At 40.9% G+C, this 17,323-nt stretch overlaps 1 protein-coding gene across 3 annotated transcripts in view; it reads right to left on the bottom strand.

Annotated features, from left to right (window-relative positions):
• LOC131352502 (membrane-associated guanylate kinase, WW and PDZ domain-containing protein 2) overlaps positions 1 to 17,323 on the bottom strand; it is a 59,009-nt gene that overhangs the window by 16,397 nt on the left and 25,289 nt on the right. For all 3 annotated transcript variants that reach the window (XM_058388643.1, XM_058388644.1, XM_058388642.1), the window contains exons 4-12: positions 15,022 to 15,141; positions 13,660 to 13,833; positions 9,850 to 10,033; positions 9,583 to 9,653; positions 6,786 to 6,953; positions 5,500 to 6,013; positions 4,735 to 5,272; positions 4,589 to 4,652; positions 4,065 to 4,445 (exon numbers count right to left, since the gene is read on the bottom strand). In XM_058388643.1, coding sequence (XP_058244626.1) covers positions 4,065 to 4,445; positions 4,589 to 4,652; positions 4,735 to 5,272; positions 5,500 to 6,013; positions 6,786 to 6,953; positions 9,583 to 9,653; positions 9,850 to 10,033; positions 13,660 to 13,833; positions 15,022 to 15,141 — 2,214 coding nt within the window. The remainder of the gene's footprint in view (positions 1 to 4,064; positions 4,446 to 4,588; positions 4,653 to 4,734; positions 5,273 to 5,499; positions 6,014 to 6,785; positions 6,954 to 9,582; positions 9,654 to 9,849; positions 10,034 to 13,659; positions 13,834 to 15,021; positions 15,142 to 17,323) is intronic.

Raw genomic sequence — 17,323 nt, 5'->3', positions numbered from 1 at the left:
AAATGCTGCAAAAATGTTTACTTTCTTGGGCATATTTTAGGACAATGCTTATTATTACCCTTGCATTCACACTGGCAGTATCACTCAACTCAATCTACCATGTTCTAATGAGCTTCCCAATGAGGCTAAATGAATAATTTGCACACTATACGCTCTGGGCTAGAACATGCTAATGTCTACTTAAATCTGCGTCCACCCACGTTGGTGCTAATTTAGCAAACACAACCTTTCACTTCACATCTGTCTCACCATGTGTGTGGCTCGCAGATCAGGTAAAATATATATATGGCTTGTCTTTGCAGCAGCAGCAGAGCGTATAATGACGTTAGTGTCAGCTGTGCAGTGGTGGGCAGAAAAACAGTCAACAAGCCCACGTCTCAAACCTTAGCCACACGCTCGTATCGCTATCGGCCATGTTGCTCCACCTTGGATAATCGTTCTGTTGATTCATTGATCAAATGCTCTCTTATAGTTTCTACTCTGGCATTTATCTCTCTCTACTCAGACTGCATCATCGTTCCCTTTCTTCTCCCTCACACAACATCTCTCTGCGCATATGTGGTAGTTTGCTCGTCTCTCTTTCTATTGGTGCATTTTAACGTTGATGCATTGCAGTGTATGGTAAGGCGTTCTGTTTATGTGCTAAGGAGAGAAGCAGACGTGCAGGTGCGAGACTTTATCCGAATACAAAACAATGTTGTGTTCGTGTATGCTTATGCAATTGCATTTCCTGCAGAAGTGCATGAATCAGAAGGGGTACAGAAGTATCTATTGGCAGGTGAGTATACATTGTAGTATACAGTATGCACTGATAATGAGACTATTTTAGGACAACTGACCAGTCATGGAAGACTGAATACTGATTTTGAGAAAGTTTGATGACCCATACGGCTGTACCACTGTATTTTTTTCCTCATGTGAATTACTTCAGTATATTCTGTATGAAAGCAACACACACTCTCTCTTCAGCCTGAAGCAAGAATTAATCAGGTTGTCCTTGTTGGTATGTCCCTCCATATTATTAGCATTAAAAGAGAATTTGCTACCAACGTTTATAATGATTAGAATGATTTCATCACTTCCTCCGCATCCAAATGCCCACCCACAGTGTTTGACTGACAGTGCTACTACAGATACTACATACAGAGCTCATCTCCATCTCTCACCTTTCCACACATACACACACAGAACATACATGTCCCAAACCATCACTCAGTGGGCAGATGATACTTGACAGAAGTACGTCAGTGTATAATGCGAGATCAGCAAGTCACAGGAAACAGGCTTCGATTGCTACAGTAATGATTTACTGTGTCCTGCTGACCCTTTGATCGCAGTCGGTTCCAGTCTGACACCAAAAGTGTCATGTTGTAAGTTGTTCCAATACTTTTGCATGGAGCACATGTTAGGAAACACCCAAAGTGCAGTGCTCATATTAAAAGACACACATTAAAAAAGTTTACTTTTATGCCGGACACCTTTGTTATGCTCCCTTAACAAGACGTTTATACCTTTATTTTATATTTCTATGGTTTTTGTTGCTATTTTGGGAAGTGGGTTTACTGGAAACTGCACTGTGAATTTTTTCTGTCAATTTTCATCAATATTCATTCTCCTTCGAAAAGATCTGCATGAAGTAAACCTACTTGTAGATGTTTGGCATGTTAACTCTGACACAGCACTATTGTCATGCTTCCGTTACCATGGTGACAAAAAGCATGTGTTGGTGTTTTAGATTCTGCTGAGCTTTGTTTCACCCCAGTCCTGTCACTGGTTTGCCATCCAATTTAGTTCATCTGTTCTGTGTTAATCTTTGTCTATATCCTGGATTATTATCCTGGATCATACACCGATCAAGTAATAACATTATGAGCACTGAGAGGTGACATGAATAACACTGATGATCTCCTCATCATGGCACCTGTTAGTAGGTGGGATATATTAGGCAGCAAGTGAACATTTTGTCCTCAAAGTTGATGTGTTAGAAGCAGGAAAAATGGACAAGCATTAGGATTTGAGTGAGTTTGACAAGGGCCAAATTGTGATGGCTAGACCACTGGATCAGAACATCTCCAAAACTGCAGCTCTTGTGGGGTGTTCCCAGTCTGCAGTGGTCAGTATCTATCAAAAGTAGTCCAAGGAAGGAACAGTGGTGAACCGGTGACGGGGTCATGGGCGGCCAGGGCTCATTGGTGCAGGTGGGGAGAGAAGGCTGGCCCGTGTGATCCGATCCAACAGACGAGCTCAAATTGCTGAAGAAGTTAATGCTGGTTCTGATAGAAAGGTGTCAGAATACACAGTGTATCACAGTTTGTTGTGTATGGAGCTGCATAGCTGCAGACCAGTCAGGGTGCCCATACTCACCCCTGCGTACCACTGAAAGCACCAACAATAGGGCATCAGAACTGGACCGTGGAGCAATGGAAGAAGGTGGCCTGGTCTGATGAATCACGTTTTCTTTTACATCACATGGATGACTGGGTGCGTGTGAGTCACTTACCTGGGGAACACGACACCAGGATGTACTATGGGAAGAAGGCAAGCCGGAGGAGGCAGTGTCATGCTTTGGGCAATGATCTGCTGGGAAACCTTGAGTCCTGCCATCCATGTGGATGTTACATTGACACGTATCACCTACTTAAGCATTGTTACAGACCATGTACACACTTTCTTGGAAATGGTATTCCCTGGCCTCTTTTAGCAGGATAACGCGCCGTGACACAAAGCAAAATGGTTCAGGATTGAATGATCATGATTTGATGATCAGAACGAGTTTGAGGTGTTGACTTGGCCTCCAAATTCCCCAGATCTCAATCCAATCGAGCATCTGTGGGATGTGCTGGACAAACAAGTCTGATCCATGGAGGTCCCACCTCGCAGCTTATAGGACTTAAAGGATCTGCTGCTAACATCTTGGTGTCAGATACCACAGCACACCTTCAGGGATCTAGTGGAGTCCATGCCTCGAAAAGGGGGACCAACAAAACATTAGTCATGTGGTCATAATGCTATGCCTGATCGGTGTATATCCTGGATTATCCATGGTTGACGCTGCTGATTTCGTCTTCCCATACTTACTCCCATGATTAAAGGTGCTTTAATAGAGCGCACATAGCCCATAAAGCATGTTCAATAGATTTCAAAGATTAGCATTCCAAGGCATGCCTGTTTTTACTGATACACCCTAGTGGCTTATGTGTATGCATAGGATTCATGAAGAGCCAAAGAGGAAATAATTGAAATATCCTGAGACTGCACAAACACTGTGAACAAAATACAAAGCCCTGTCAGACCAGCAGGTGGCAGTAGCTTCACAGGCATGGTCAAACCTGTCCAATAGTCAAAAGCCTGAAACTATTTTAGCTTTCAGATGACGTCTATAAAACAATAAATATTATTCTTACTATAAAACATTTTGTCCTTAAGGTATATAAGAGAACTGTCTAAAATATGAATAGCAAAATAATATGTACAACTATGTAATACACAGCCTTCTGTATCGCAGGACTGTTTATTTCTTAACCTTTGTAAATGTTTAAAATGGAATAAATATACTAATATTCTCAAAATATTCCATGTGCAATCAATCAAATACATATAATGTATCAAATACATCAAATTATATAGGCTACTACGCAGGATAGGTAGGAACACAGGATCTTAGGTATGTAGGATTGCCAAGATACAGCTAAGCATCTAGATCTCGATCAATATTCCTCATCACTGATATTCCCACCCGGTGCTGTTTAAGTGGCAAGTGGCCAAGCAGTACTCATCTTTTTTTCAGTCTACTACGCATCATATCTGGCAGTGAGTGTGTGTGTGTATATATGTGTGTGTGTGTGTGTATTCTCTGAACTACAGCGTCTGTAGCTGTCTGTCTCTTCACAATACTTGTCTTTTAACACCATCTGGACTATGAACAAGTCTATTCTTTCTAGCTTGTGAAATTTTTTATTTTGAAAAATGAACCATTTTTCTTGCCATATTGTTACGCCAAATATCACTATGGCAACTTGTGAAGTAAAACGCCTTAATACTCCAGTTGTTATGGAAGCACTCACCTCTGCCGTTCTCAACGTCCTGTGATGCAATCACAAATCCAAATCCCTCTCCTGGCCTCCTCCTTAGCTCCACCTCGAATCCCCGTGTCAGAGGCGGCCTGCCCTTCTCTTCTGTCTTCAATCTGGGATTGAGCGTAGTCCCGCCCTCCTCAGTACTCATCCAATCGCGAGGCTCCAGCGTTAGTGTGACAGGTACAGAGTCCAAGAAGCTGGTGCTCTGGACCAAAGAAGACCGCACCAGTGACTGAGGAGGAGGAGTAAGCGACTTGCGTAGCAGAGGTGGAGTGTCAGTAAGAGGGATCTGAGAGGCAGAGGCAGGGCGTGGCAGGGTGGGGCTGTGTTGACGTCTAGACTTTGGAGAGATGGAAGAATATATGGAGCCTATGGAGAGGAGATAAAAGTATGTCAAGTATAATGCAAGGAAAAGTTTATAAAATACAAATTGTGGTATTAGTTCAAATTGGTGGCTCAATACATAAAGAATGATGTTTTCTTTTTTATTTAAACTGACACAGATCACTTGCCTCCTCTCTGAACTAGCAGGATGACCTCTCCATTCTTGGTGTGCTCTTCCAAAATACGATAGACCTAGAATAATATTGAATATTTTTATTTTCTGTTTATATTCTCACATAACATTATTAGGAATTACCACTCTTCCTTAGTGTACCTGAATGAAGCTGAGGCTCTGCACGTCGGCTCCGTTGATCTTCACGATGGTGTCTCCTGGTTGGAGACCGTTACACAGCTGCCGGTCCCACACTCTCTTCACCACCGCTGCCCTGCCGCCTTGTCCGCCCGCAATCAAGCTGAACCCCAAACTCCCATCTTGGTCGCACTTTGCCAGGGCAATGGGCACCAGCTCCCGGCCACCACCATTGCTCATCCCCCCTGGTGATGGGACGCTGCTGCCTGGACTGCCGCTGTTGGCACTTCCAAAAGTGAAGTACGGCCCATCTGAGTGCACGCTGGTGGGAGGGGTGAGCAGGGAACGTTGACCGTTGTGAATGTTTGAGTATCGTCTCCCTCCGCCAGGGGAGGAGGAGATGGAGGCGTGGCCTGATTCCGTTTGAGGGAGGGGTAAGCGAGAGAGGGGCGGGCTCGGGGCATAGGAGGAAAGGTCACTGTCTGAGGACTTAGTAGAGTAAACGCGCAAAGGTGATGGTGGGTAGAGTGAGTTGTTGTTGTGGTTTCGGATAAAGGAGGCTCTAAAAGGGAACAGAAGAAAAGTAGAGATCAGCAAAAGTGAAGTTTGGGAGCAATAATTAGGTACATGTGGTCAGATATCTACAATGTGTGCAGATAGCACAAAACAATACAATAGCAATTGGACAGTGGACATATTTCAGGAGCAATATATTTTATTACAAATTGCTGGAAATAAAATAAAAAAGTACACATAATTTTTTGTAAGATCCAGAGTGATAAATGTTACCTGTGTGAACCTATAGCTGAAACGACTTCGCTGTCACTCTGGCTGGCCAGATCTGCTCTCTGCAGCTGCCTGATCCTTCTCTGGGAATACTGCGGCCTCACGATATCACTCTCTCCCTCGCTGGAGTATCGGTAAGAAGACGGCATTCTCGGAGGTGGTGAATAATGTGAAGCGTTTCCATTGGCGTCCAGGCTGAACCTGGAGGCACTTCTTCCGTAAGCTCTAGGATATCTTCCTTCTGCATTGTACATAAGCCCACTGTGATTGTGAAGTGTCTGGGATTGTGGGAGTAGAGCCTGGGCTTTGGGCTGGGTGGTGGTTGGAAGAGGTGAAGGTTGGGAAGCAGTCTCCCGAGACAGTCTTGGGCTACCATCTGGGTCATAGAGCATGGGGTAGCCTCTTCGGACCACCATGTCCACACTCTGGCCCACTGGCACAACCTTCAACATTTCCAATACTTCTGTATAAGAGGTGCCCAGCACACAGGCGTCGTTAATGTACACCAGGATATCTCCTAAAGGAGGACAGAGAACATGTTAAATATAATTGCACGATAAAAATCTTACTGTACGACTTTGTGAACTTTGTGAATTTTAATAACACATTCTCTGCCTAATTTTTTTAATAACCCCCTTCAGCCCAGCGGTGTTTTTTTTTAAAAACTCATCTTCAGGGGTCAGTGTCACTTATTTTTAAATGAAATTTTCAAGAGGTTTGCTCAAAGCCTTTTGTAGGTTATCAAAATGTCATTTAGGAAAAGCTGGCTACTCTCACTACCCTGCTGCTTTAAAAATACCGGGTGAAAAAATAAATCGGCAAAAAATATTTCATATCACTTTATACCACATTTAAATAATTGCAAAAATGTCATAATACCTATAAAATATTACTGACAATGTACATCTCTCTATATTCTCCTGTATGACCGTTCACAAAGTATCAAATCCTGGCATGGAAAGAATTTTGTTCCCTCAGAATAATATTACTTACATTAAAGCTTGAATCTTTTTCATATATGCAGTAAACCAATCCTCACCCATCTTTTTTAAGGGTGCCAATAATTCTGAATACCTAAACAGCACTATCTTATCCAGTCTGCTCCGACATTCTATAGGCAACAGAACATTACTCTTCATGCAACTGGGGCTATAATAGCAATTATGTGAATGTAATTATATTCGGCTCATAAAATTATAATTGAAATGTAATGAATTGTTATTGCACTGTCGATGCAGTCTAATATACAGCTTGTTGAAACACATTGAGACACACGATTTGCTCATTACCAATGTTAAGATTCGATGGCCCTCCAGGTGTGATGCTGTATATCTGTATGAACTCTCGAGGCCGCCTGCCACCAGCGAAGTTAAAGCCGAAGCCCCGGGGTCCTTTACACACCCGAGTGTGGACCGAGTATCCTCTCAGCTCGCTTGGCTGATCTGTGAACTCGCAGACTGGGACAGAAACAGAAAAAGAGAGAGAACTGAACTATGTGTGCTACTGAACAGAAAAGGTCCAATTATATTATTTGAGAATGTGGTGGGCAGCAATATTACAGAGGATACATGTATTTGTACGTTGGTTTCAACTGTAAAGAAGCTAGAAAAATTCTGAGACATCAGGCACTAAATTCTGTATATATGTATGTAGCTTGTATTTAGCTGCAGAAGTGACACACCATCCTCCAAGCACTCCACAATGCTTTTTATAGGTGCAACTCACAATAATTGAATTAGCTGAATTATAGCTAATGTGTTTCAATATAGGAAGAAAAATAAAGCAGCAGAAATAGAATGCAGGGCAAAATTTATTGTAAGCAAAGCATACAATAATCATGGGTGATCTAACAGTATATATCAGTTATACACTGATCAAGCATAACATTATGACCACCTGCCTAATATTGTGTTGGTCCCTCTTTTGCTGCCAAAACAGCCCTGACCCGTCATGCACTGTGTATTCTGACCCCTTTCTATCAGAACCAGCATTAACTTCTTCAGCAGTTTGAGCAACAGTAGCTCATCTGTTGGATCGGATCACATGGGCCATAATTCACTTCCCATGTGCATCAGTGAGCCTTGGCTGCCCATGACCATGTCGCTGGTTCACCACTGTTACTTTCTTGGACCACATTATATCACTATAGATACTGACCACTGCAGACCGGGAACACCCCACAAGAGCTGCAGTTTTGGAGATGCTCTGATCCAGTCGTCTAGCCATGACAATTTGGCCCTTCATCAAACTCGCTCAAATCCTTATGCTTGCCCATTTTTCCTGCTTCTAACACATCAACTTTGAGGACAAAATGTTCACTTGCTGCCTAATAACAGGTAACACTCACAGGTGCCAAGATGAGGAGACAATCAGTGTTATTCACGTCACCTGTCACTGCTCATAATGTCATGCCTGATCGGTGTATTGCTATATTGCCAAATGTCCACTACCTTATTCAACACATAGTCTCATGTTGTAAAATTAAACTCCTATACAACACCAACATTGTTGAACATTCTCACTACTTTAATCACAAAACTATTAGCATCCCAGCCAGACTGTGTAAGTCAGCATATGGGCAATGTGTTGCACCACTTGTGATTTCATGGCTGTATCCATAATTAAGGAGGCTTCATGGCATGTGAGTTGAGCCTCATGCCATTGAGCAGTCTGTGAAGGAGACTTCTGACTCAGCACCTGCTGTCGGGACTGTGCACACAGCATCCAGTGGTCCAGATAAGAGAGTCACAGACTCTCGGAGCGTAAGAGTAATAGAAATAATAGTAAGGCAATTTTTGGACAGATTTAAGAGACATTTTCATACAGTTTAGCGTTAACGCTTCCGTTTCTCTTACCGCAGCCAGCAGGCATGTCCTTTTATTAGACAGCATCACCATATGCTTTTGAATTCGCATAAGAGCTGTATAAAGAACCTGATACACTGTGGGATAGCCCAGTCACTCTCCTGGGCAATTAAACCTGAACATGTCTTAGATATTCGATCAGCTGTGTCTAGTGGAAGATTCAGCTTCATTTCATTAAGGCAGACTTCATATCAGTATGCAGTGCATTCACTGCTGCTGTGCTGCACTCCTTAACCCATCCTGATCGCCAGAATCTACGACAGATGACAGGCTATCAGTGCTCTCTGCCAGACTGGGCTCATTATTCAAGTGTAGAGAGTGAGAAGCAGCCACTGAGGATACATCAGGGTTTGTCTCTGTACATGAAAGCTCCTCTGCACTACACTGTGCTGTTGCATTGTAGCTAATAATCTTGTTCCTGTTGTCAATTCGTCTTCTTTCATTTAGTAAAGATGCTGCCCTATACAGCACATTTTGTCCATGACCTTCTCCTATCTAGTGGACTCCATAGTGTCTGCTGTATACTGTATTTTACCCAGAGGAAGAATAATGAATATAAGCAGCACAGCCTGCGAGCAGTATTCACACATAAAATCATCAGCATTATTTTAAGCTTTCAATTTAGTTTTCTTGCAGTGACTTTTACATTTCTTTCTTCTTCTTCACAAGTTTAAGCTAGGGCCAAATCACAAATGGCTTCCTATTCACCTTACATAGTGCCCTGTTGTTTTTGTTGGCCTTTTGACTCAAATTCTTTTGCATTTCCATTAAAGACTACACACTACACTGTTTTTTGGGTACAAACACTGACATTAAAATAAACCAGTTATGTTTGGTGGTCAGTGGTTTACCCTGAGGCCACATGTCAGTGGTAAAGCACTACTTTTGTGAGGAAAAAAAGAAAAGAAAGCTATAAAAACTGCTACTGGTCTAATGCAGGGTATACCTTTCAATACAGCTTCTACCATTTTTAAAACCATTAATCATTTAAAGAAAATTTGAGGAACCCTTAGAGAGTGTAGTGTTATAAACACATCTTTATTTAAATGATTCATTTCTAATATTACCGTTACTGTAACAATATTTAGCATATCATTTAATATAGCACAATGCTTAGTATGTCTGGTGTAGCTATAGAATTGAATCAAATAGAATAGAATAGAATAGAATAGAATAGAATAGAATAGAATAGAATAGAATAGAATACAGAGTTACTGCTTACTGTCAGTCATGAAAACCGACTCTTGACTCGACGTGCGTCGGGTGTGCCAGTAAGTTGGTTTGGGCTGATGACTGTGAAACAACATGACAACACAAGATGTCAGTGTTGCTATGGGAAACAGCAAGAAATCACAGAACTGTATCATATGCACTGTATAACACTATAATATAATATGTGCTGTAGATTGGCTTGTACACTGTGAGATGTAATAATAAAAGGGAAACACCAATTGCATCCAGTTTTACATAACAGTAATATTTGCATTACTCTGTGTAGTATGGTTCCCCTGAGTCACTGTAGGTCATTTCCCAGGTTTCAAGCCCCGCCCTCTGTGGTCCTCTTCTGTGCCTGCTCCCGTTCTCAAAGCCACTGCCGTCCCCTCCGCTGGAGTCACGAGACTGGCTCGGGGATGATGTTGGGGCGGGGACACTGCTGGCACCTCCTGAGCCACCTAAAACATCGATAACAGACAGGGAGAGAGAATAAGATGAAACTAATGGCAGCAGTGATGACAGTCTGTCTGTGTGAAGACAATATGATTTATTAGAGCTGTTATTGAGAAATTACACAGTTAAATGGAGCAGGTATCACTTGGACCTATTAAGAGATTCTGAGAATGATGAACTGTAGACAGATTACAGGCTTTCTACTCTGAACAGGTCCAAAGAAAGTTCATTCCCTTCATATAAAGTCAGAATGGAACCAGTACTGAGTCGATATGTACATCTGAGCCAGGTCAGCATCTCACCCTCCACACTTTGACTGAGAGGAAATTATATCTAATCCATATAAACAGATCACTATGAAAGCTGGCAATGTTGATTGGCTGCCATAGAATGGTATGATCAATGGCTTTGTAAAGTTTGTGCCACCTCCCACGAGACAACTGGGCCAGTGTGGGAAAAGTGCAGAGCACGACAAAACTAAAGTGAACTTACAAAAGAGTCGAATGGACAGTTTTAGCAGACTGTGGACTGGAGAGATATCTAATTGCACTGTAGCAAAACGATAAATTCACTAAGGATTTATTAAACAATTTAGACATATTAGAGTAGTCACCAACTTTAAAAAGTAATCTGAGAATAACTGATTGCTCAATAAAGAAAACAGCTCTGGTAATCATACAAACAGAAGTGTATACAGCAGTTTTGGTCAAGTATTCATTAATAACACTCTACAAAAAGAGGCGTAAAGTTACCCAGCAGAATTTTGGCATGGTAGAAATGGCTTTCTCCCAGAACCTCAATCAACTATGAATCCTATGTCGGTCAGGATCAGATGACAGATTTGAAGGGCCTGCCCTTTCACAGCGCTGCACTGTGGAATACCTGACACGTCTATAACTCGTGACCCACTAGATTTCCTTCAGCTGAAGCCAAGACTAAAACATAGGTCTAATGTAAATATTAAGATAAACTGATAGAAATCACTCTTCTTTTGCCAGAAACATTTACATTAGCTATTAAAAATAATAATTTCTGTGTTAGATAGGTAATCTGATTTGGATTGGATCCCTGCTCACTGACCCCAAATACACTGCTACTCCTGCTACCCCATCAGTGACACCAAAATACTAAAAGTGAACAGGCTTGTTGTGGTGTAGCTGTGTCTGAAACTATGCTCATGTGCACTGGATTTGTCATTTCATAGCGCTGCCTGAAAACACGTATAATAATATCCAGTACATGATGAAAGGTAATGTACAAACAGTGTAGCCTAGCTGCTATGAAATGCCCCAAATCCAATATGTAGTTTCGTTTGATATGGAGAGAAAATGAGCTCATTATGTGTATGTCCATAAGTAACGGAACAAGACTACCAAACTCGTGTTACACCGATCAGCCATAACATTATGTCCACCTGCCTAATATTGTGTTTGCCCCCTTTCTGCCGCCAACACAGACCCATCAAGGCATGGATGTCACTAGATCCCTGAAGGTGTGCTGTGGTATCTGGCACCAAGATATTAGTAGCAGATCCTTTAAGTCCTGTAAGTTGTGAGATGGGGCATCCATAGATCGGACTTCTTTGTCTAGCTCATCCCACAGATACTTGATTGGATTGAGATCTGGGGAATTTGGAGGCCAAATCAACACATCAAGCTTATTGTTCTGCTCTTCTTGAAACATTTTTGAGGTTGACCACTGTTCCTTCCTTGGACCACTTTTGGTAGATACTGACCACTGCAGACCGGGAACACCCCACAAGAGCTGAAGTTTTGGAGATGCTCTGATCCATCACAATTTGGCCCTTGTCAAACTCGCTCAAATCCTAACACTTGTCCTGCTTCTAACGCATCAACTTTGAGGACAAAATGTTCACTTGCTGCCTAATATATCCCACCCACTAACAGGGGCCATGATGAGGAGATAATCAGTGTTATTCACTTCACCTGTAAGTGGTCATAATGTTATGCATGATCAGTGTATGTAGCGTATGAAAAATTGCACTTCAATTACCATTTCCTATATAATAGTTCCTGATTTTGCAATGTAGGGACTATTTTAGACACAATAAATGTTAGCTTTGCCTCTGAAGTACAATGATACCACATTTTTCTTTTCGGTTATAAATGATATCTACCATGCCTTATATATTGTGTTACATAATGGTTCTTTTTCCCTTTAATCTTCAAGGTTGAAATTTTGCACTGGCCAACTGTAGAGTGTAAATAATCTATGCAGCCATAAAATGTAACATTATTAACTAAGACAAAAGGTGAAAAACCAAGCAGTGTCGCAAGTAATACAGCCCAGTGATATCAAATTTATTCCAGGTTCATTAATTTAGACCATAAGCATCCCCAGCTGGGACCTGAACAGCTGCAAGCTGCCCCCTCAATTCCAGGATAATTATCCAGCTCCCACTACAGACATAACCCATTCTCCATACACACACACACACAAAACGCACATACGCAAATATTATGCTTTGTTCGGATACTTCAAGGGTGCTCGCGGAATCTGGCCATTAAGGGAAATTCCGTGACGTGGATTATTATAATCTCACACATAGTAGGTCTGATGTAGCGCAACTGTAACGCACATATGTACTACTGCTATTAAGGCAGCAAATATTACTAGCATTAAAATCCTTGCTTAAGTTTTTCATTAATTAACGTAGCACGCGAACGGTGAATCCAGAATAAAAATTCTGTTTGTAAATGTAAGAGAAAGTCATGGCGAGGGTTTTGATACGCTAAGAGAAATTAACCAATGTGGATTTATTTACATAGCATTTCACTGCTAACTTTAGTATAACACGAAAAGCTAATACAGTACTGCAGACTCCAACGCCCCAGTCAAACCTTTAAATGTAATTAACTGTCAGTGGCACAGCCTTCAGAGGCTTTAGCTTTTCATAGCAGTTATTGATTTATATGTTTTACGCTAAATAACTGATTAATATGCAGAGTACCAAACCCACTCGCTTGTCTATATGTACTGCTGCTGTGGCGAAAATACAAGTAGTGATCGAGAACATGTCTCAAGTAGGGTGAAATGAATAAATGTTTACATAAATGACTATATAAAGTTGTAAATTGTAATTACTAGTTAGCTACCTGGCAAAGATGCCCTTTAGAAGTGCTACTTATAGACTGTATCAACACTTTCTCAGCGCTGTCTCCACTGCCTCAGACGTTGCTAAGGATCTCGCATGAGTGTAGACTTGGCGTTTGGTGATTATTTGTAATTTGCATCGTCTGTCTTTTAATTAGCTTACAGTCTTGTTGGATTAATGCTTTTTTTCTGACAACAATCAAAATAAATGAAATAAAGTTTAACTAAACTGTTCGTTGCTCTAGAACCATGCATTTCTCCATTGATTGCCATTTCAGTGAGAGAAATTCTTCTGTAAAGATTTATATCAAACTCAAGTTACCTACTAACTTAAGCTCAAAGACGGAGAATCTTTTACTGCAGCTATAACAGTTTATCTACTCCAAGAGACTTTGGCTACCAATAACGCTACTACTGCTAATAGTGATCAGAGTGGTGTTAATAGTAACGCAGTACACTGCATTATAACCCAGTTATCACTATTATCCTTTGTTGTTGTCCGTCCGTCCTTCCCTACCTGATAGCCCAGAGTCTCCCTCACTGTTGTAGCCTTCCTCTGCCGCTTTCTCCAGGTTACTGAGGGATTTGCTGCGTGTGCGGAAGTTCCTTAGAAGCTTGCGGTGCTCCTGGTACGTGATGGGGGGGCTGTCGGGACCGATGTGGATTGGTCGAGGGGTTCCGTAGTAGTTCCCTGAGGAAGGTGGAGAAGAGGTGGATGTGGTTTATTTACCACTGGAACACATTTAGATATTATAATCATATTGTACTATAATGGCTTCTAGCCAATAGCAACATGCGTTATAAACATTTTCACATAAAAAGCACACATACTGTATAACAAATAACAGAGTGTACGATGTACATCATGTGTTTGATTGATAGCAACACACGAACGCTGAACCTGCAAGTTCTTATATCATATAATCATGCTTGTGATATGGTTTAGAGCACACGCAATATTCTAACGTAGCAGATTTTTGCAGAAACCGGGGACATATTATTTATAGTACTAGCTAATCAATACAAGAAAAGATGGCTGTAGCACTTTTTTTCTTTTTTTTTCTAAAAGCATTATGTTCCACAAAGAACAAAAACACAGCGAAAGCAGTCGCAGACTGTCTTTGAGTATTTTCATCCCAAGACTGCACTGAACTGCATATTCAGTTCTTCTTGTGCTCTTGCGTAATGCTGATGATTTATTGACAGAGCAACTTGCTAGCAAAGCATAAATCAAGGCCCGGGACTGGTCTGACAAGGTGAGAATGACGTTTATGGTGCTGGGTAAATGCTGCAGCATCTTTTATGCTAATACTTCTCACTCACTTAATCAAGAGAGGGAGGTGATCCTGCCCCGGAGAGCCATAACTCACCTCTACTCCCTGTGAGCGTTACATGGCCAATGATACCGGTGCTGAATATTAAATTGCTTAAAGGCTTGAGAATTCATTGCTATGAATATATATATATATATATATATATATATATAAATATATATATATATGCTGTGGAATGTGACAATGGTTCTGCAGTTTCACAGGATAGATGGAAACTGATGGTTAGATATATTTTCATTGCAAAGTAATGGCATGTTGGGTGGCACAATTTAAATATGCACTACTATTAAAAATATATACCACTGGAGGAATGAGACAATGGAAATGTCTGATTAATTCATGGGTCACTTCTGCTGGAAGTAGGCATACTCATTATATAAGGTCAGAATGAGGCCAGCATCGAAAGACCTCATATGACGTCTGCTTTTGTGACACTATAAACTCATCCGCTGATTTATTTATTTTTCTCTTTCAGCAGAGATCTTGTTAGCACCGTGTCTAAAGGTCTAAAGTAAGGTGCAACATCCTGAATCAGAATGACTGACCTTTGAATTTGCCGCTCTCCAGCAGAGCTCCTGACTCCTCTAGAGAGAAGAACTCTTCAACAGACACAAAGTTATAATCCACTCCTGAGATCTCTCCATCTCGAGGCTGTCTGGTTGTACCTACGAATTAAAAGAAGAAAAAAAAAAGAGTCATTTCTCAGAAAGTGTGTAAGGCTTAGGCGCATGCATGAATGGTCAGGACCTTAGGGACTGTATATGAAATGACAGCATGAGATTTGGTCTTTGGTATTATCTGTATTGATTATTCTGTTTATAAGATTAATTCTTGGATTTATGATTAATAGTACAGAGAGAGGCAATTACAAAGGAGATAGAGATAGAGATCATTTTTTCCATTTTGTGTCATGGTATTCATTTATAATAGTTACATTGTGGGAAATGAGCCATAAATCCTATTGTTCAGGAAATTCTTTAAATAAATCTAATAAGACTTTATTTTTAGCTATGAACAAACCTTTAAAGTTGTAAGCTTTCATCAGTATGCTATCAGTGTGTGTGTGTGTGTGTGTGTGTGTGTGTGTGTGTGTGTGAATTAATAAAATAATAAATAATGTATGCCTTCATCCCCTCCTCATCTCTCAGTAATCCACCTTAAACTCCAGGTTTAAACTCCACACAGACCTGATGTAGTGCTTGTTATTACATTTAACTCCAAAATATTCCTTCTGGTTATTGGGTTCCGATCATATCGATCCAAATCTTCCACTTATATTTATATACTTCCACTTATATTTATCCGAACAATATAATTTCAATTAAATGTCATTTAAAAACAGCCAGTTTTTTCACTACTGCCATAAAAACACTGACCAGGATAATGGCTTACTGAAAACAAACAAACTGAAAAGCAAGATTCTTGAAAAGATCATTTTTCCAGCAACAAATCGACAAGCTAGGCATTTGGGATAACAGGAGGATTATTTCATATTCATGTATATAATTTTAACTTAGGTTAAACGTATAGAGATGTTCCTAGGCCTCCTCAGTAGCATTAAATACACAATAAATAATGCTGTCAAAAAGAGCACACTAAGGACGGGGAAGCTCTAAGAATGATACAATCGTTATATTCCTTTCAACCTACAGCATTTTCGGGTCCTTTTCGTGATTGTCAGGTGAGCGGGCTCGTAACGACAATGCCGCAAATGATCCGGTCTAATCATGCTGTTCAGCCACCTACATTCTGACACGTCCTGTCGTCTCACAGTGGATTTCTACAGGGTCTGAACGGTTACACACTGTCACTCCATCAATCTTCCGTTCCATTATCCTTCTTATTGTCTGACATGCGCACACACACACACACACACACAATCTCTCACAGTTCAAAATCGAATTAGGTCCCTTGATCATCTCAGTTTTATTTGTCCTCTTCGCCCCCCAGGTGCTGCATCCTCAGCTTTATTGGTTGTGTGTGTGTCTGTGTGTGTATTGACATCTTCAGCTCACATAACCAGAGGCTCAGTTTTGTTCTTCGACCAAGCTGCTTCTCACCACACCCACCACATGCCAATCATCACATGTCCAGAAGCTATTAGAAAAGGGGAAGGGCTCTATGATGGGTCGCCTGTCCAATAATCTGAGTGACCCCAAAAGAGTGTGTGTGTGTGTGTGTCTCTGTGTGGATACAGCACAAGACTTTCTCTCGTAGAAGCACACAGTCTGTTTGAATATTGATTAACGGAATGCAAGAAAATAGAAACGTCTCTAATTATCATTATTTAGTAGCTTTATCTATAATTAATGTGTGGCTACAGGGGTCAAAAGTAAAATGGTTTCCTGTGCAAGGAGAAGAATGACACAGCTTTGCTCTTAATAGAATCTCCATGACAACATCTGGTTAGAGCTATCACTCAGTGTCCTCTGTCCACTGGAAACAACATTGTCTCACAAGACAGAGGACATCTTCCCTGAATAATAAACGAGGAAAAGAGCCTTTAATGAAAATCTTAGCGTGCGTCATGTCACATAACCGCTATCTTCAAAATACAACCCTAAGCATCCATATTTACTATGTCTGTGTAACAAACAATAATAAATATGAATAAATATATTACATTTTAACTTAATCAAAGCTATGAAAACTTCCTCTTTAACTCAAGTCAGGAGAGGCCTTAAAATGAATTAAAAAACAAACAACATACATCTCCTAATCACACTGTTTTACACAAGATAATTTGGTAGCATACTACCTAGTGCTAATAACACACACACACACACACACACACTGCAAAGTCTCTCCGATTAAATCCGGGTTAATGAAATCACCTAGACGACTGGA

The sequence above is a fragment of the Hemibagrus wyckioides genome, linkage group LG05, assembly GCF_019097595.1.
Source record: "Hemibagrus wyckioides isolate EC202008001 linkage group LG05, SWU_Hwy_1.0, whole genome shotgun sequence".
NCBI lineage: Eukaryota > Metazoa > Chordata > Actinopteri > Siluriformes > Bagridae > Hemibagrus > Hemibagrus wyckioides.
Note: the sequence above shows the minus strand (reverse complement) of the source record. Positions and strands in the feature narration are given on the sequence as shown.